Source organism: Glossina fuscipes, unplaced genomic scaffold (genome assembly GCF_014805625.2).
Source record: "Glossina fuscipes isolate IAEA_lab_2018 unplaced genomic scaffold, Yale_Gfus_2 26, whole genome shotgun sequence".
Lineage (NCBI taxonomy): Eukaryota > Metazoa > Arthropoda > Insecta > Diptera > Glossinidae > Glossina > Glossina fuscipes.
This window is the reverse complement of record NW_023998421.1, coordinates 5772446-5788843: the sequence shown is the minus strand read 5'-3', so window position 1 is coordinate 5788843 and position 16398 is coordinate 5772446. Positions and strand designations below refer to the sequence as shown.

Sequence of the window (16398 nt, the reverse complement as noted above, 5' to 3'; positions counted from 1 at the left end):
TGTTTAAGTGCTTTCGTTGGTATTTAGTGGTAGACTTAAAAGCATAAAATCCACCTCCCAATTTGTAATATTATGAAGACTAACTACAAACAGCCCTGCAAACATATGTATCCTTAGTTTTAGTTTTGTTATGGTTCTTGTTGTTGGTATTCGTTTTTTTTTTTTTTTCTTTTTTACATTCCGCGCCCTCAAATCTAAATCAACCATTTAACCCACAAAAGAAATATTGTATAACGTTGCATATATGCAGAGGGGGGGAGGGGGTAAGCATACGAATTTCGTTGCATAAGCTGCACTAGCAGTAACAGTAGATAAAAAAGAAGTTCGCGGAATTACATAAATATCACTTCATATATCTCTACCACTACCACCACCATCACCTTCCGCCTTATCCTCTGCCCTGCCAACTTCCTTCAACCAATAAATTGATATAACATTTCTATGTGGATATGTATATGTGAGCCCGTCAAATGGCGCTTTTTTTTTTGGCATATGAACCTGGTGGTACGCATTAAAAATTGCACCTATCTATAAACCAATGCGACCGACCAGCGTATATTTTCGATATAAAACTGCAATCAAACATGCAGTCAAGCGTGAATCCACGAAAACCTTCTTTTTCACGCGTTTTATACAATTATTGTCAAAATTTGCAATACACAAGCCTTTAGTCGTCTTTAGCATAGTAAATAACAAATAAATTACAAATACAATCATATTTAGGGGCTCAAACAAGTAATCATTTTAACGTCATATCAGCCTATTCGACAATGCCCTCACATTCATTTGACAATCAAAATAATCATTTAAAACACATATGTATTTCTCGCTAGCCGAAGATCCCGAGCAATTTGTAATTCAGAAAACTTCAAAATGAAAATCAACTCCACTGCTTGAAATTTGGAAATTTGTTGTCTTGAAAAATGGAAATTATCGATTGGAAAGGGAAAATACAAACTGAATATGTAACGATTTGGCCACATCTTGATGCGCTTTAATCAATATTTGTTTTAAGGCACGTATGCCCGCGAGCAGCTCCTATCCAAGCGATGGATACTGAATTTGTCTTCTTATTTGCAGCATACCTGTAATTCACCCATCGAGGAGAAGGCAACGTATTGAGTATATGAATAAGAGTCGGCCACTTTCTAAGCGAGAGTGCAAACGGTATGATAGGATGTTGAGTAAAATTAGGACAACACGAATCATCTATAATTTAAACCAAGTAAAACATTGAAATGCACATAAAATTTCAAATTTTTAAAAATTCTTTTATTTGCAAGAATATTCAGTTCACTCATTTATATGTTAGGATGTGAAAAATTACTCCTTTCCACCATTTCTAAGGGTAATTAATTAATTATACCAAAAGCCGACCTGCGCTCCTTTTCTACTATTCGTCAGATCTGAGATTGCGTCTAATTATATACAGCAGCATATCAGAAGTGTGGATTTTTTCTTTCCCATTAAATGCTAGCGACTTTTGAGCGCTGTCAAGTTTTATCGTTTGATTTGGCAGATTTTATTGGTGAATTACGTCATGTTATTACTGGATGGCGACATTTTTGTGAGCGTCCCATTAGGACTGCGAATTTTCTTCATGTTATTGGCATTTCGACTAATCATTAATACGGGAGCTTTTAATATTGAATCTTAATATCTATCTTTGATTCATATTGTTAGTCTCGGACGGCAGCGGCGGTGTCGCTTTAACGTAGACTTTAAACGAGCTTTGAGCTTTGCAAGTCTGGATTTGTTCAACGTGGCATTGTTGTAAGTCACTTTTCAATTATAGGTTTTTTCACCTTTTATCGTATTGTCTGGTGATACGTCATAACGATTTAATTGATCATTATTGTTGTTTAGCAAACTTGGAATGCTGGAGATATGCGATATATTGCTGGTTTGTACAAAACAGCGTTCTATGTAATTGGTGGCATTAAATGCCACATTATGGACGACAACGCAAGACGAGTTCGTTGACAACTCAAATTATTGGCATGATTTACTTGGCTTGCAAAGATATCGTACGACATTAAAATCTCCTTTATTAGGGAGATATATTGGTGCCAACTTTCTGCCAGTCGGCTTTACCATTATTAATACTGCTTCGAAATCTCCGTTAGCTGCCTATTTCTTCAGTATATTCTACCTGCTGTTTAAAGCTCGGTGATGAGAATCGAACAGAACTTTTTACGAAACCAGAATACGCAATCATCCACACTTGAATTCACTGATGCGACTACTTCTTAACACTACTTATGATTAGTCTAGTAAGAGTTCTAAAACTACAACAGAGGGAACGTTGTGAATTTGAATATTTCTTAGCCAATATTTTAGTTCAATTTATTGCATTAATACCTCCTGCATTTTCTGAACAACTTGATCACTATAATAACAGCCATAATTCAAAGCTGGTAGCTTCTTAGCTAATGAAAATGTCAGAAGTTCATATCTTGCACATAACTTTTCTTGCTAAGACAACAGTGAATTTCATCCGCTTGAAATACTTTTAAACGAGTTCACACGAGCGAAATTTGTCTCTCCTACTTCGAAATCGCTCACACTGTTAGAAAAGTTTACCTACAGTTTTGGTCAAAACCCTTTATACTTTTAGGCAGAGTATTCTTGGAGTACTTGCACAATGCTGATAGTAAGAATGGATGGGTTTACGTCCATCATCGTCATATTACTAACCAACTTAATATAAGTGTTTACTCACAACGATCGTGGAAAGACGTCTTGCAGTGTTGACATGCTCGTAGATCACTTTCTCGTTTCCGAATTATTGAAGGCAGTAGCCGAAAAATTTTCCACAACTTGCCAATTATAAGAAGAGTTAAAAGTTATATTAACTTAATTTATATCATTGATTTAGAAATCCGTTTAAAATATTTGGCTGATTTTTCGTTTCGCAATTTTAACCTGCTGCTGTAAAGTAGTGTTCCCTCAACAAAGCCGAATAATACACCTGACCCTGCCCCACGTACTGATGGTGATAATGGGAGTACATAAATCAAAGAAAGCGAAGAGTATCAAAGTATAAATAATGTAATTTATGAATTACAGTTAAAGTCAGAAATTAGCCACGCGAAACCATGCTATTGGATATATATAAGATATATAAGATACCTATATGAACAAATGTACGCTTTTCACTAAATACATAGAAACTGTGGTCAAATCGATAGAAAACAAATACATGTAATGACCGCTCACCGCTTCGTTTTTCTAACTGTCACAGAGAGAGGGTGGAGTAAAATGTATAAAATTCACATGCTTCGGTCATCATTTTTGCAGCTGGTGTAATAAAACTCCCCATTTGGTCATTTAGTAATTATATCGATAAATTAACAACACAAGAGCACAATGGACGCAAAAAATCGAATAAATGAGCTGAATTTTTCCTCTTTCTGCTAGCACACCCTCCTACGGATATCATTTTACAGTTTCGTTAATAGGAGGAGCGGATAAATAATTGACAGTTTGTTTGTACATATGTATTCATATATGACGCTATAAATAAGGATAATTTGGGGACTATTTCATTACAACAAAGACGAATACAATATAAATAAAAAAAAATTACTTTCCATCATCTGTTTATAAATTGGCTTAATCTTTATAAAGATAAAACTTCAAATTAATTAAAGTACTTACCATTTTCTTCTTTTTATTTTTACTTTAAAAGAAAAAGGGGTTTTCTTCATTGTTACGTTTAACACTCGATCGCAGCTATATTTGCCTCCATAGATTTATTTGCTTCTAATTTCATAGCTGTTTCAACTCTGTGCGGTACCAAATCGTTTAAAGGTTCTAAAATAATTTTCTGCCGCAAGTATGTAATTTGAGTTTCTTCGAATGCATTTAAACTTAAACCCAGATGAGTACACAAATTAACTTGCGGAAATACTGCACGTATGCACCTTTGTAGATAAGGCAGCAGATCGTAGGCAAAACATTCGCATAATTTGGAAAAGATTTGTCTTTCATTGGATGTGAATGCCTGTTGTTCTTGCCTATAAAATCCTAATATGCGGCGACCCACCATTTCTAATGAGCTTTGCAAACTTAGTGTCACGTCATTGGCCAAAGCAATAGGAGCACATAAGCGTAAATCGTTTAACGCATTTAAATAACCATTACACAATGTAGCCAAGGGTTGGAAATCTAATAAAGTTTCGGGTGGGGAATAAGATTCTGTTTCGCTAACAGCAGCAGACGTTGACGGATTCGAACGCGTATGCACGGTTGTTTTGTTAATTAATGTATACTTTTCTAATTCAATCTCAAATTGGTTACTGACTAAGTTAATATTTTCTACAAATTTCTCTCTAATAACTTTTACAAAAATAGGAGCCATCAACGCTCTGAAATCAGCACCGACACGACTAAATGAGAGACCGAAGTACATGCATTGACCCAGCACGGTATCAAACGAAGTGATACCACGTTGCAAATCCATTTCCAAAGTAGCCAAGAACTCGGAAATCTAGTATCAGGAAAAATAACATTAGCTACATGTGGCATAACATTTCAATAGTATAAAAAGTAGTGGGCCAAATTATTAAATTATACTTAACTCATGTTATTCTCATTAATGGGCTCGATATTTTTTAAACCACTTTCCGATATCCACCACCTAAATCATTTAACCGGCTCTAATCTACATTTGAACGAAAGCTTCTCTTAGCTGCAACTCTTCAGTTATAAGTAAAAATATTTTCTGAGCTTAGTTTATGCTATAAGGGAACCGACACCATTGACAAGGATAACCCATTTAAACGCTTCCAGAGTATATTTTAGCTATTAAATTCAACTTTCAAGACTCTCACAATTTCAAAGCTATAGACAAGTGGACTGGGAGATGGAGCGGTATTTTTAGGTCTACGCCAAATTTTTGTCTTTTATGCACTTTACATAGTGTGTTTTGGAGCTATTACTACACGTTGCAAAATGCTAAATTTCGATGGTGGATATAGGACGCTACTAACTAAAGGTAACTTACCTTCTCATGCAACCACGCTTGAAACAGTCGTTCACCGTTACAACAAACCCCTTCTAAAGGCATTTGAATATGTGTAGACGTCGCCATTTTGTCTTCGTCAGGAAAGATAGCTTTGTATTGCGTTATAATATTGAAAAGATTTATACGAGTCACCTCAATGCTTTTTATCAGATGTTGCTGGGCTGTAGGAAGTAACGAACAAAGTAAAAAATTACAAAACGTATTGTAATAAGATTATCCTTGGTTTACCGTCGTCTTTTGGTATCGCACTTAGAGTGGCCATTAACCAAGTGTTCCTCGCTTGTAGGAATTTTAATTTCAACTCATTGTTACCAAAAGCCTGCATTCGTCTTAAATAACCTACGATTTGTAAGCATTTAGGTAATTGCAAATCTGTCCGTAGCTGAGCTACTAATTGCACTAACATAGTATGCCACAAACACTCGACAGACTGTGCAATAGTCTACAAAACAGCAATATACAAAAATAAGTCCGTAACATAGATAAAATCAACTTACTTTTATTATTGGTATGTGCCCTTGATTGTCGCCTATTTTCTGCACATAACTTGCCAGTTCCAAAGCTTCCTCATAATGCCCCTCTCGTATACATCTCTCCATCAACTGCGGCAATTCCAATATTTCTAATAGTTGAGCGTTCTTCTTTAATGTGATTGAATTCAAACGCCTGGCTTCGTTAATTTCACTTGATTCTTTAAGGAAATTTTCACATTTTTCACTCAATTCTGGCAATTTGTCAATTAATTTTTCCACTTGATTTTGGGCATTTTTAAATTCAGAATAAATTGAACGCGAGTTTTCTGCCGTTCGTATAAACGTCTTATAATTGGAAATAGCTAAATCTTGAGTTTGCTCGTCTACATTTTTTGCTTCATCAGTTAATCGAGCTTGTTCTTTTTTCAATTGCTCTACTTTGTATGAGCCCAATTTTTGTAAGTAAGGAACTAGCTCAGAATTGTTGCGCAAATTTTCTACAAATGATAATACGTCATTTATTGTGTCTACAATGTTAACGTAAATTACTTACCTGGTAAACCTTGCGGGAAGATTAACTTTAGTACCCGCTCACTTTCTGGATCCATTTTATTTACAAAAAAATTAAAACATTTGTCAACTTTTCCAAATGCCACGGCAATGAAAGCAGCATAATCAGCTGTTTCTAATAGCAGATGTTTGCTAAGAACAGCTTTGCCACACTTGCAGATTTCTATTTATATTGATATAAAAATTTGTAAATATAAATATTGCATGAGAGGTAACTTGCATGTAAGCAAAATAATTTTGTTTTCTGTTAAGTTGCGCGTTTAACATAGCTGATTGGCGTTAACATTTAAGTTGTTAAGTTGGGCTTTTAACCATTAAATATATTATAAGCGACTCTGTGCTTTGCCTTTCAACAGGGAATTTAGCGAGGGCGTTGTTTAAAAATTATGACGGTTTAATTCTAAGCTAACTTGTAAAATACAGAAATTTTAAATGTTCGATATTAACCTTTAACACATTCAATTAGGTAAAAATCTTCACACTTTCAAGCATGTATGACATTGAGAATCTATGACTAAGAAAATAGGATTACGATCATTTAAAGTCTCTGAAGGGCTAGTCAGCAAACATTGTACGAATATATGTGTACTAGTTATACATTTTAACTCACCTCTCTCCATAGGTATTATGCATGCACTGGCACGACATTGAGTTGAAAGTCGAGACTCTTGCCATTCAGGCGGATAACTTGTAAAATTAAATAAGTTTAGTTTGCGTATTTTCCAAAACACTATATATACATCTAGAGGAGATGATAGAAGAGCAAAAGCGACCAATTCAAGGAAAAAGAATCGGAAAATATCAGGAAACCATTAAAAAGAATAACAATTTCTTTTATATATATTTTTATATACATTAATAAAGTATTTTAAATGTATAATAAAGCTATTATATAAATAAAGCTATTTATTTTATTTATATTTAAATATAAATTATATAAATTAATATACAACAACAGGAAAGAGTTCTATATTAAATTAGTGTAATTAGTATAATTGTAGAATATGTTTATATGTATATAATGAAGTAGGCGTAAAGGGGAGCCAGACATTGAAAACAACTGGCAACGCGCCTGTCACGGTACCTGATGGGTGGCGTGGAAATCCGTGATAAAAAATTGTTGCAATTGGTCCCCAGTTCTTCGTTGCTGCATCATATTTGGCCCCCTTCAACATATGAGACTGAAACGGAAGTGGGATTGACACATGAACGTCTCTGGACCAATTGTAAGGAGTTCGATATAAATTGTAAACTAAAGCATTTCAAAAGCTAACTCACGTATCTCGAAGAGTTTAAACCAATCAAGCAAATAGAAGAACTACAGTTTGCCATTACTAGTACAACTTGCACATTTAGAACTAATGAAAGTAAAGCATTGACTGCGTCTAAACGTGGAACCGTAAAAGTAAAGTAATTCTGTTATTGAGCTAATTCAATAAGTTACACTCACAGATTTGGGACATAAGTAGCGCTGATGTATTCCTTGATAAAATTTTCCAGTTCGCTCACAGCGATGTTATTACCGGTTCGGCAGCCTCCTTGACTAATGATAATATCTTTTTTACATGCTCTTTGGACAAGTCCTGTTTAATATGGGATGACCGCGAAATAGGACCAGCTTTGGGTAATTACGTCATGTTCATATTTGAAAAAACTAAAAAAAAAAAAAAATCTTTTCTCGCTTTAACTTTATATGAAAAACATGATGTACGCTTAAAAGATGTGCGCTGGTCTCCGGAAAATAACGATTGTATTATTTACGCGGGAGATGAATATGGTTATATACTGACAATAGATGAACGCAATTCTAAAATATGGTTCCATATAATGCGTGTAAATTAAAGAAACAATATTTTTTTGTTAAAATGGATTATATAGAATTACCGCTGGATTCAAATCGCATATGAATTTTACAATTCTTTTTGTTTTGTTGTGAAATTTTTTCAGATATAATAATTTTTGTAAGGAATTTTTTTTCTTATACTTCCTAATTTTCATTAAAAGCAAATATTGTTTAATAATAGACTAAATGTTATATAGATGCTAAAGTTAATTCGTATGAAAAGGAATGATATTAATGGAATGAGTAGAAAAAAATGTTGTCTAGTGAAGCCTTAATACTTTTTTAAAATTCCACCAATTCTTTATTTATTGTTCATTCATTTTCTTTACTTTAAATATTTTCAATACCAAATAAAAGATAACTTTTACCGAAAGTAATTAAAACACTTTTAGCATATTGAAATTTACAAAGCTCTCACGAGATAAATAATAATAAAAAAAAATTTAACGAAAAGTAAAACCTGCATATACACACACACACACACACACACACACGCATACACGTACACATATATATACAAATGCACAGACAGAAATTTGCTATCATTAAAGAAACTAAAAATCCAAGCATTCTGGTGATAAATAATTATTTAAACGGTGACTAAGATAGTAAAAGAAGCGCAAAATGACGCCAACTAGTCTAAGCAAACTGAAAAGAATAGAACATAACAGGAATAACATATTCGCAGAGACAGAGATAGTAAAACTTTTTCTTGTTTTTAGTTAAAGAAAGTGTATAAAAGCGTGCGTACATGTGTTTGTCTGATTGCAAGTAAAAAGTAAAAATAAAAATTTAACGCACAAAATACGAAATGAAAAATATTCATTGTATGCAATAAAAAAAATCAAAAAAAAATAAAAATCAATTATAATCGGTTCGCATGATTACCGTGTATCGGTGAGATAAAGCAAGCAAGTCTTGAAAGGGATGAATGCCGTGTTTTCGTAGAAAATCAATTATTATTTAGTTTTTAAATCAATAAAATATTATATTTATGATAAATGTTCTACTTTCACCAACGCAATACATAAAACAACAACAACAACAACATTGACAAGAATGACATTCAATAACAAGCAATAAGCGACAACGCAACTAAAAAAGCCAACGGGAACAACAACACTCACGTTTTAGCAGCTAAATCATTATTAATTGTCGACCATCGTTGTTTTTATGTCTTTCAGATAAAATTCATTCAGATCATACCAAGACACGCCAATAACAAAAAAAAAAAAAAAGAAACATCTATAGCAACAACATTACGAGTGATAGCAATAACAACAAAATATTGTACGTGTGTAAATGTGTTAAAACATCAACATCTACGCTATTGATATGCAATTAGAAGAAATTACACATTTCTCAGCTAAACATTTTCTTTTCATCAACCAACAAACAAGTGCGTCAGCACTTTATTATGCTAAAAGAAATTAATCTCAATTTTATGTGGATGATGGTAGAAAGAAGAGAAACAAGAACACTAACAACAACAACAACAACAACAACAACAACAACAACATTATTGCATGAAGAGACAGTTTAGCGTCGGTAGTTGAATTGAAAACTAAAAATAATAGCAGCAACAACAACGATAACAACAACAAGAACGACGCATTAAACGAGAATTAACGAATACGCATAAATTGTTACATACATACAAAAGCACATAAAAATGTATATAGGAACACATACTGATATCTCACATTTTATTTTGCACTTCAGTTGCAAGCATTAACTCATAAGTAGCGAAGAGCGGCTTAACAGGCCTTATTGTAAAACAAAAATATTCCAATTTTTATATATAATAGGAACTCGTTTCTTCCACTGGGCCAAACTGTTAACATGAAATATTATTTGAGTATTATGCGTCGCTTGCGTGACGCTATTCGCAAAAAGAAGCGACAATAGAGTTAAAAACGAAACAAAATTAAATTGGTCTAACTTTTTGGACACATTAGGGTGCATACCTACTTTTAACAAGAGGGATCATTTTGGATACCTTCTTAGTCGCATAACCGCAATCGCAAAAATGAAAATTGATACAAGGATTGCTCGATCGATTGAGAACCCAGGTATAAAAAACGATTATGGTTTGGTTACAGAAGCCGTCTCAGTAGATCCGAAAGATATTGTAATATTACGCGTGACACTTAATGTACTTATGTATGTTTAGGCCCTTAATAGCAATCAATTGGCATTGGAGATTTTATGTAAGAACCACGTTCTCTAGTAATGGCGAAAAGTCATGTGAAATAAGATTATTCGGTTTATTAAATTATTATATAAATTATTGTAACTCTTTTAAACGATTTTGAAATAACACGGTTCACATACAAATTTTTTTGTTTCAGCATGAATCCCAAAAACAAATTTTTTTTTTAAATTCTAACATTGACTTTCTTAGTGCCCCCGCCTAATACGAGGAGTACCCGAAATTTGTGATCGCTTTATTTCTTTATCTCGTTGTACTGTAATAGAGTGTTCAGCTCGCAGGATACAATAGATAATAAAGATTTCAATAAAATTCGAAAAGACGATGCACATGTACTGATGATCCAGTCCGTAATAAACATGTACGCTGAACAGTTGCGAAACCAATTTTTATTCCTAATTTCAGCTAAAATTTTTATATTTTCCGCTTATGAACTGAATTTTCACTGTACACAAATATTAATTTCTTTTTTTTTTTAATGAAAATGAATTTTGTTTTGTAAATATCTTATACGGATTTTGTAATTGCTTTTGTTACACGGTTTTTTTTTTGGCAATTTCTTTAGAGTTTTTTATCTTACTCGATTTTTCAAAGTTGTGAAGAATGCATCGCCAAATTTTTCATATGTCGTAGGTATTTTTCTACACAAAGTTGTTTTGCGCGGTTTTCTAAGGAACATATCAACCGTGTAAAAAAAGAACTGGGCGTATTCTTCATTCTTTTTTTTTGAAAATATTTTCGGATTCGAAGAAACGCAAAAGATATTTTCGGTTTCAGTTTATTAATACGCACACATTTACTGAGAGAATTTTAGTTCCAGTTTATTTCCAATAATTGATTGAAAAATATGCTAATGCTCGTTAAACTAAATTGGACCCGAATAAAAAATTAATTGCAGGTAAAATTTAATGGTTAATTGTAAACATATTAGTAAGAATATAAAGTTCTTGTCTTAAGTCTTTTAATTAGCTACAATCAGCTTAACGTGGCAGAGCAGCTAACGTGGTCTGCCGCTTTTCTTATGTTAAAAACCAATGTGACCAGTGGTGCCTTCGGAAAGTGATTTGTTTTGATCCTGCCAGTGACTGTCATATGGGGAACAACTCATCAAAAAAGTCGTCAAGGCAACAACACGTGATATGGACCGCTCGGCCGACTAATTTTAACTTAGTTATGGAGTTTGTTTAATTACCTTTGAGCTCTGTTCCACTTACGTGGTAATAATTAAAGACATGGTGAGACCTGCTGGAGCAGTTATGTAATTAATAGCTTTAAAGTGGTGGAAATAAATAAATGGATAATAAGGGAAGAAAAGCTCCAGGAGAGCTCTGTCGTGGCAATTAATACAGTTGCCTATCACTTGAAAACAGTGAAAACTTTCAAATGAAAAAGTCATAGTTTTAGCCAAAGATGAACTCGTGAATATGATATATATACGTCACTGTTGACAATGCATATCGAAAGCGATTTATTTATGTCTAACTAATCGTCGCTCCGTGTAAGCGTTAGCTAGTGCAAATGCTTCTGCTTCGTCGGTTTGCTCCTTTAATTACGCGTTAATTTCCGCGTATGCATCTAAGCAACCCATCTGTCTTCCTTTAGTCCAATCTAGTTAGAGAAGTAGAAGAAGGAGATGTAGTTATAATGTACGTTAGTGGTTTAGTGTGACTTTTCAATTAATTTGCTTATGTCAAACGGCTTGTCAATTGATCTATTTAACCGATAGCCATCAAATTGCGTCCATTCACCAAATAAAGTATAATTGACAACAAAACAAATCTGAAAGTCGATCGATTGTGTTATCGCATTTAATCGTTTGTTATCTTTCTTTCTTGGAGTGAAGATTTATGTAAATTTCTTACTTATGCTTTTCATTCGCTAACTTTTATTATCAATGAAAAAACCCTAAAGTCAGGCAAAGGAGAGTCAACAAGATTAACGGGCGAACTGGTTATTTGCGCAAATATATAACAATCATATAAACATTTTATTTATTTTATTTATTTCTTCTTTTTTTTTTTCATAAATTAAACAATTTTGCACTTTCACTTATGTTACCCTAAAATATTCACATCAAGATTTGCACCGTTTAACGTTTGCGAAGACGAGCCAACGGGCCACAGACAGTTTTTGCACCCAACAGCTATAGCACAATACTCAAACGAAAACCATTCCTCAGCGCACACCTCTGCGAATGGCTACGATAAACACGTTTATAATTGTAAAGAAAAACATAACAAAAAAAAAACAAAAAAAAAAAACAAAAGAGGAAAAAAGAGCAAATAAATTAATAAAATAAAAGCAAACACATGAACGAAGTGAAGAAAACCAAACCGAAGTAATAAAACACCAGTGATGACGATGATAGGAGGAGATCGCTTTCAAGTCTCTTTATAAGAAAATAAAACAAAAAAGCAAAAGAAAACAAAAATAAAAGTAAAGAAAAACCAATAGTCATATTGTAAGCGCCAGAAAAGTGATCAAATAATATCAAAAACGTAATTTTTATAAGTTTCGCAACACGTACCAAAAAAAAAAAAAAAAAAAAAAATTGAAATAAAATAAATAAAGAAAAGAAAACCATTAAATAAATTCTTTTTGGAAAAAATATCGACATAAACATACATACATGCGCATACACTCGCATCTATGTATAGACCGATATGTACACATAACCAGTTTTAAATCTACTGCTACTACTACTAATACTACTAATACTACTACTATGGTCATAGCATCTTGTCTCGAAAACAAGACATGATTAAATACACAACACAAGCTTTTACACCGTTTTCCGTTTGGTGGGAGAAAACAAGCGTTTTCGGAAAAATTATTCACATTTAAAGCAAAACCAGGCTTAACGAAAAATTTTAACTAAAAAACCGAGGAAGAAAGAAACCTTAAAGACCACCCGCCAGTTTGACTTAACAACACATGAATACAAACAAACAAACACACAAACAAACAAACAAACATGCAAGCAAACAAATAAACAAACAAACACACACGCACACAAACATATACTTGCATACGAAAAGAATCACATAAAAGTTAAGAGACAAAAAAACAAAATCACACACAATACCATCAGAGACTCTAACAATTCCCACAACTTCCAATTTCATTATATGCTGCACTTTTGCCACTTAATCATTATGCACTAAACCAGCAATAGCAACAATAACAACCGACAACCAACACCAACATTCTTACAACGGCAACATGATAATATTGCATGCAACATAAATTTTTTTTCTGCTCTTGCTTACTGTTTTCTTCTTCCGCACCTTAATGTGTAGAAGTGCATGAGTGTGCCTGTGTGTCTACGTGTAAATGTGTCTGAAAGAAAGTCAATTTCGTTGTTTATTTATTTATTTTTGTTTTTGTTTGGTTTTTTTTCTTTTTTTTTTAGATACGTAATCATTGCTTTTATACTCAAAGGCGGCGTCTTCTTGCTTGACATGAATGTTCAAACTTCAGCTTAACTTAACTCATCAATTATTAAATCACTGCTTTTCATTGTGTTGCTGTATGTTTGCCTAAAATACAATAAAAAAAATAAAAAAAATCCTTTTTTTTTTGCTCTGTGTCATATGCATATATTCTGTGTGTGAATTTACTTTTTATGCTGCTGGGAAATGCACGGTAAGAAACATAAATATTCACTAAAAAGAAATGAGAAAAAAAAAAAGTTTTTATTTTTTGGAAAAATCATGACTCGCCATCTGGTTGGATGCTTGTTTACTATTAAGTTGATTTGTTTCTTTCTTTTTTCTCTTTTATTATTCTTAACCGCCTACCTTTATGTGTGCTAGCGTGGACTCTTTTTTTTTTTTTTTGTTTTTTTGTCATATTAACTAATCCAGAAAGTATTAAGCCATTAAGGAAAGACAATCCCTATGCCAATACATATGACATAGGTATGACATTTAAGAATATTGAGCATTGTTACTATTTATAAGCTTAATACTTTTTAGACTGCATAATATTATATATTGCTTGGTTATTAATGGTTATTGCATTGTGCATTCTGAGTTTTGATTTGTATTCATTGAAATCTCTCTCTGTGTTTACTGGTTTTCTCCTACACCTTTTTCTATGTGTGTGTGTGTGTGTGTGTGCAATCGCAAATTTATATTTCACTAGGTTAACGGCATTGTCAAAGGTGATCTTAGATGATGTCATAGTAATAGCACTTTTAGCGGCAGATGAGTGGCATCTTTTATATACGAACGTTGAGTAATTATTATGATATTATATTCGATGCATTTGTCTAAACTTATGAAAAAATTCTGCTACACTTTATAAAACAGTCTATTAACATAACATAACATAAAAACATTAACGCCTTAAGGACAAACAAACTATTCCTAAACTATCCATAAACGAAGCAATTAATTAACTTTCACGTTTCGAATGCAAAGGACGCGTTAAACTTACAATGAGTGAATACAAACAACGAAAGTAAGAAAGCAATAAATAACTTCACTGAATAATTTGTATTTTTCATAATTCATGGATTGTTTTAGTTTTTTTAATTGTTTAACTATTCCGCGAGATCTATACGACTCTTAACTGTGTGATTTGTGAAATTGATCCCAGTTAACTGGTCTGCGCAACGAAATAAATCTTTCCAAGCACGCACAAATTTGAAGTCATGGTTTACCTATATGGGACTAATTTTATCGAAAGTGTTAAAAAATCACTTAATGCCGAATAATTATTGTAGTTCAAGAAAGACAAACTGGCACAATTTTTGAAATCTAAAATTTTAGTAACTTCAGTTTAAAACAACTTTCCTCCATCGCTACTGAGGGACGGACGAAGACAATTCCCAATGAATATGTGAATAAGTGAATTGCAAGACGGAGAAATGTGTATAGAGTTGGAGAAATGCCGGATTGAAAAATTTAAACATCAGCACACACACGCAGATAATGGATACATGGCTGGTTGTATGCACAATTTAACGGACAAGCATAGACAGATAAACCAAACGGCTTTGAAACAGAGTGAGTGAATACGAAATCGGATCAATGTGAACTTTGCGAGCGGAAGAACGCATGCTTGAATAAATAGGCTGGGGAAAGAGGTGAACGCATTCTGCAAATGTACGAATGGTCCGACTCACGGACACGACCAAGGATACAGATTAACTTGAATAGAGACGAGGAACTGACGAATGTGCAGCAGTGTGCGCGCAAACAGACGCATGAATAGGTTGATCAAACCGGTGAATGTGGAGAAGTGAATTTGTTGACGTGAAAAATCAATGTTAAATCAAATGAAAAAAAGAACGAGTATATAGAGCAACGAATGGTCTGATCAAAGTAAATCCAAATGAATTAGTAAATGCATTAAGGCACAGATAGACAAGCGAGTGTACAAGTTCACGGATTGATAAATCTTCAAGCAGGCGAAAAAAAGGGCAGACAAGTAGCTTAATAGATAAACAAGTTTAGACACATATCGATAAACGAAACGACGCATAAATGGAAAGGCAAAAAGTAATACGGCTGGAGTGACACGTGGGGAGAAGAAAGAATAGCCAGTCAGATGTGTACGTTTTATTCACTTTGTAACTCTGATAACCGATAAGAGTGACAAATGTAAGATCTTGGCTTCCCTTCTTTTCACTCTCAACAAGAAATGCCAGACCGATGAACAGATTTGACTTACTCGATTGAGAATCCGATATATACACGTGTATGATGTCTTTGATGCGCACACTTGAACGCGGCGGGTGTTAATGCAAAACAGCTATCACTTAACAGTCTCTGACTAGACATTTAGACAAACTACACAATTTAAATGTATGTTTGCGTAAATGTAGGAAAGAAAGAATTGTGAAGAATAAACTAAACATGTCTCTCTCTCTATATATATATATATATATCTGTATGTATAAATATATTTTTTTTTTATGTATATGTATGTGTCGTTTGTGTTAGAATGTGTGTGTACACATAATTGCTCGTAGGAAAATACGTTCATCAACCAAGAAGACCACTACTGACCTACTAACGAAAGAGTATTCAAGTGAAAGAAACAGAAAACGTAAATGAAAAAAAGAAGAGGCTCATGCGCGCGTACACACATCGAAAACATTATGGGTGCTTATGGGAAACACAATCCGAGAAGCAAATAAAAAAAAATAAATAAATAAATAAATAAATAATAAAAAAAGGTAGAGCATTGAGGCAATAAAAAGAAGAGAGTGTTTTTTTTTTTTTGTTTTTTGTTTATGAGCAAACTACATACCGCGGCTAGT

At 33.3% G+C, this 16398-nt stretch overlaps 1 protein-coding gene across 1 annotated transcript; it reads right to left on the bottom strand.

The window, feature by feature from the left end:
* Positions 1-3660: 3660 nt before the first annotated feature.
* On the bottom strand, positions 3661-6692 carry LOC119635441 (conserved oligomeric Golgi complex subunit 8). The gene is made up of 6 exons (XM_038030249.1): positions 6683-6692; positions 6056-6235; positions 5527-5999; positions 5258-5471; positions 5009-5190; positions 3661-4492 (listed from the first exon to the last, which is right to left on the bottom strand). The coding sequence occupies exons 1-6, from the start codon at positions 6690-6692 to the stop codon at positions 3719-3721; spliced, it is 1833 nt and encodes a 610-aa protein (XP_037886177.1). The 3' UTR covers positions 3661-3718.
* Positions 6693-16398: the final 9706 nt, after the last annotated feature.

Excerpts from the sequence above, each read along its gene's own strand:
- LOC119635441 (XM_038030249.1), bottom strand. Across the intron at positions 5,472-5,526 it reads GGCACATACCAATAATAAAA|ACTATTGCACAGTCTGTCGA; the intron begins GTAAGTTGATTT and ends GCTGTTTTGTAG. Across the intron at positions 5,191-5,257 it reads TGCGATACCAAAAGACGACG|CCCAGCAACATCTGATAAAA; the intron begins GTAAACCAAGGA and ends TACTTCCTACAG.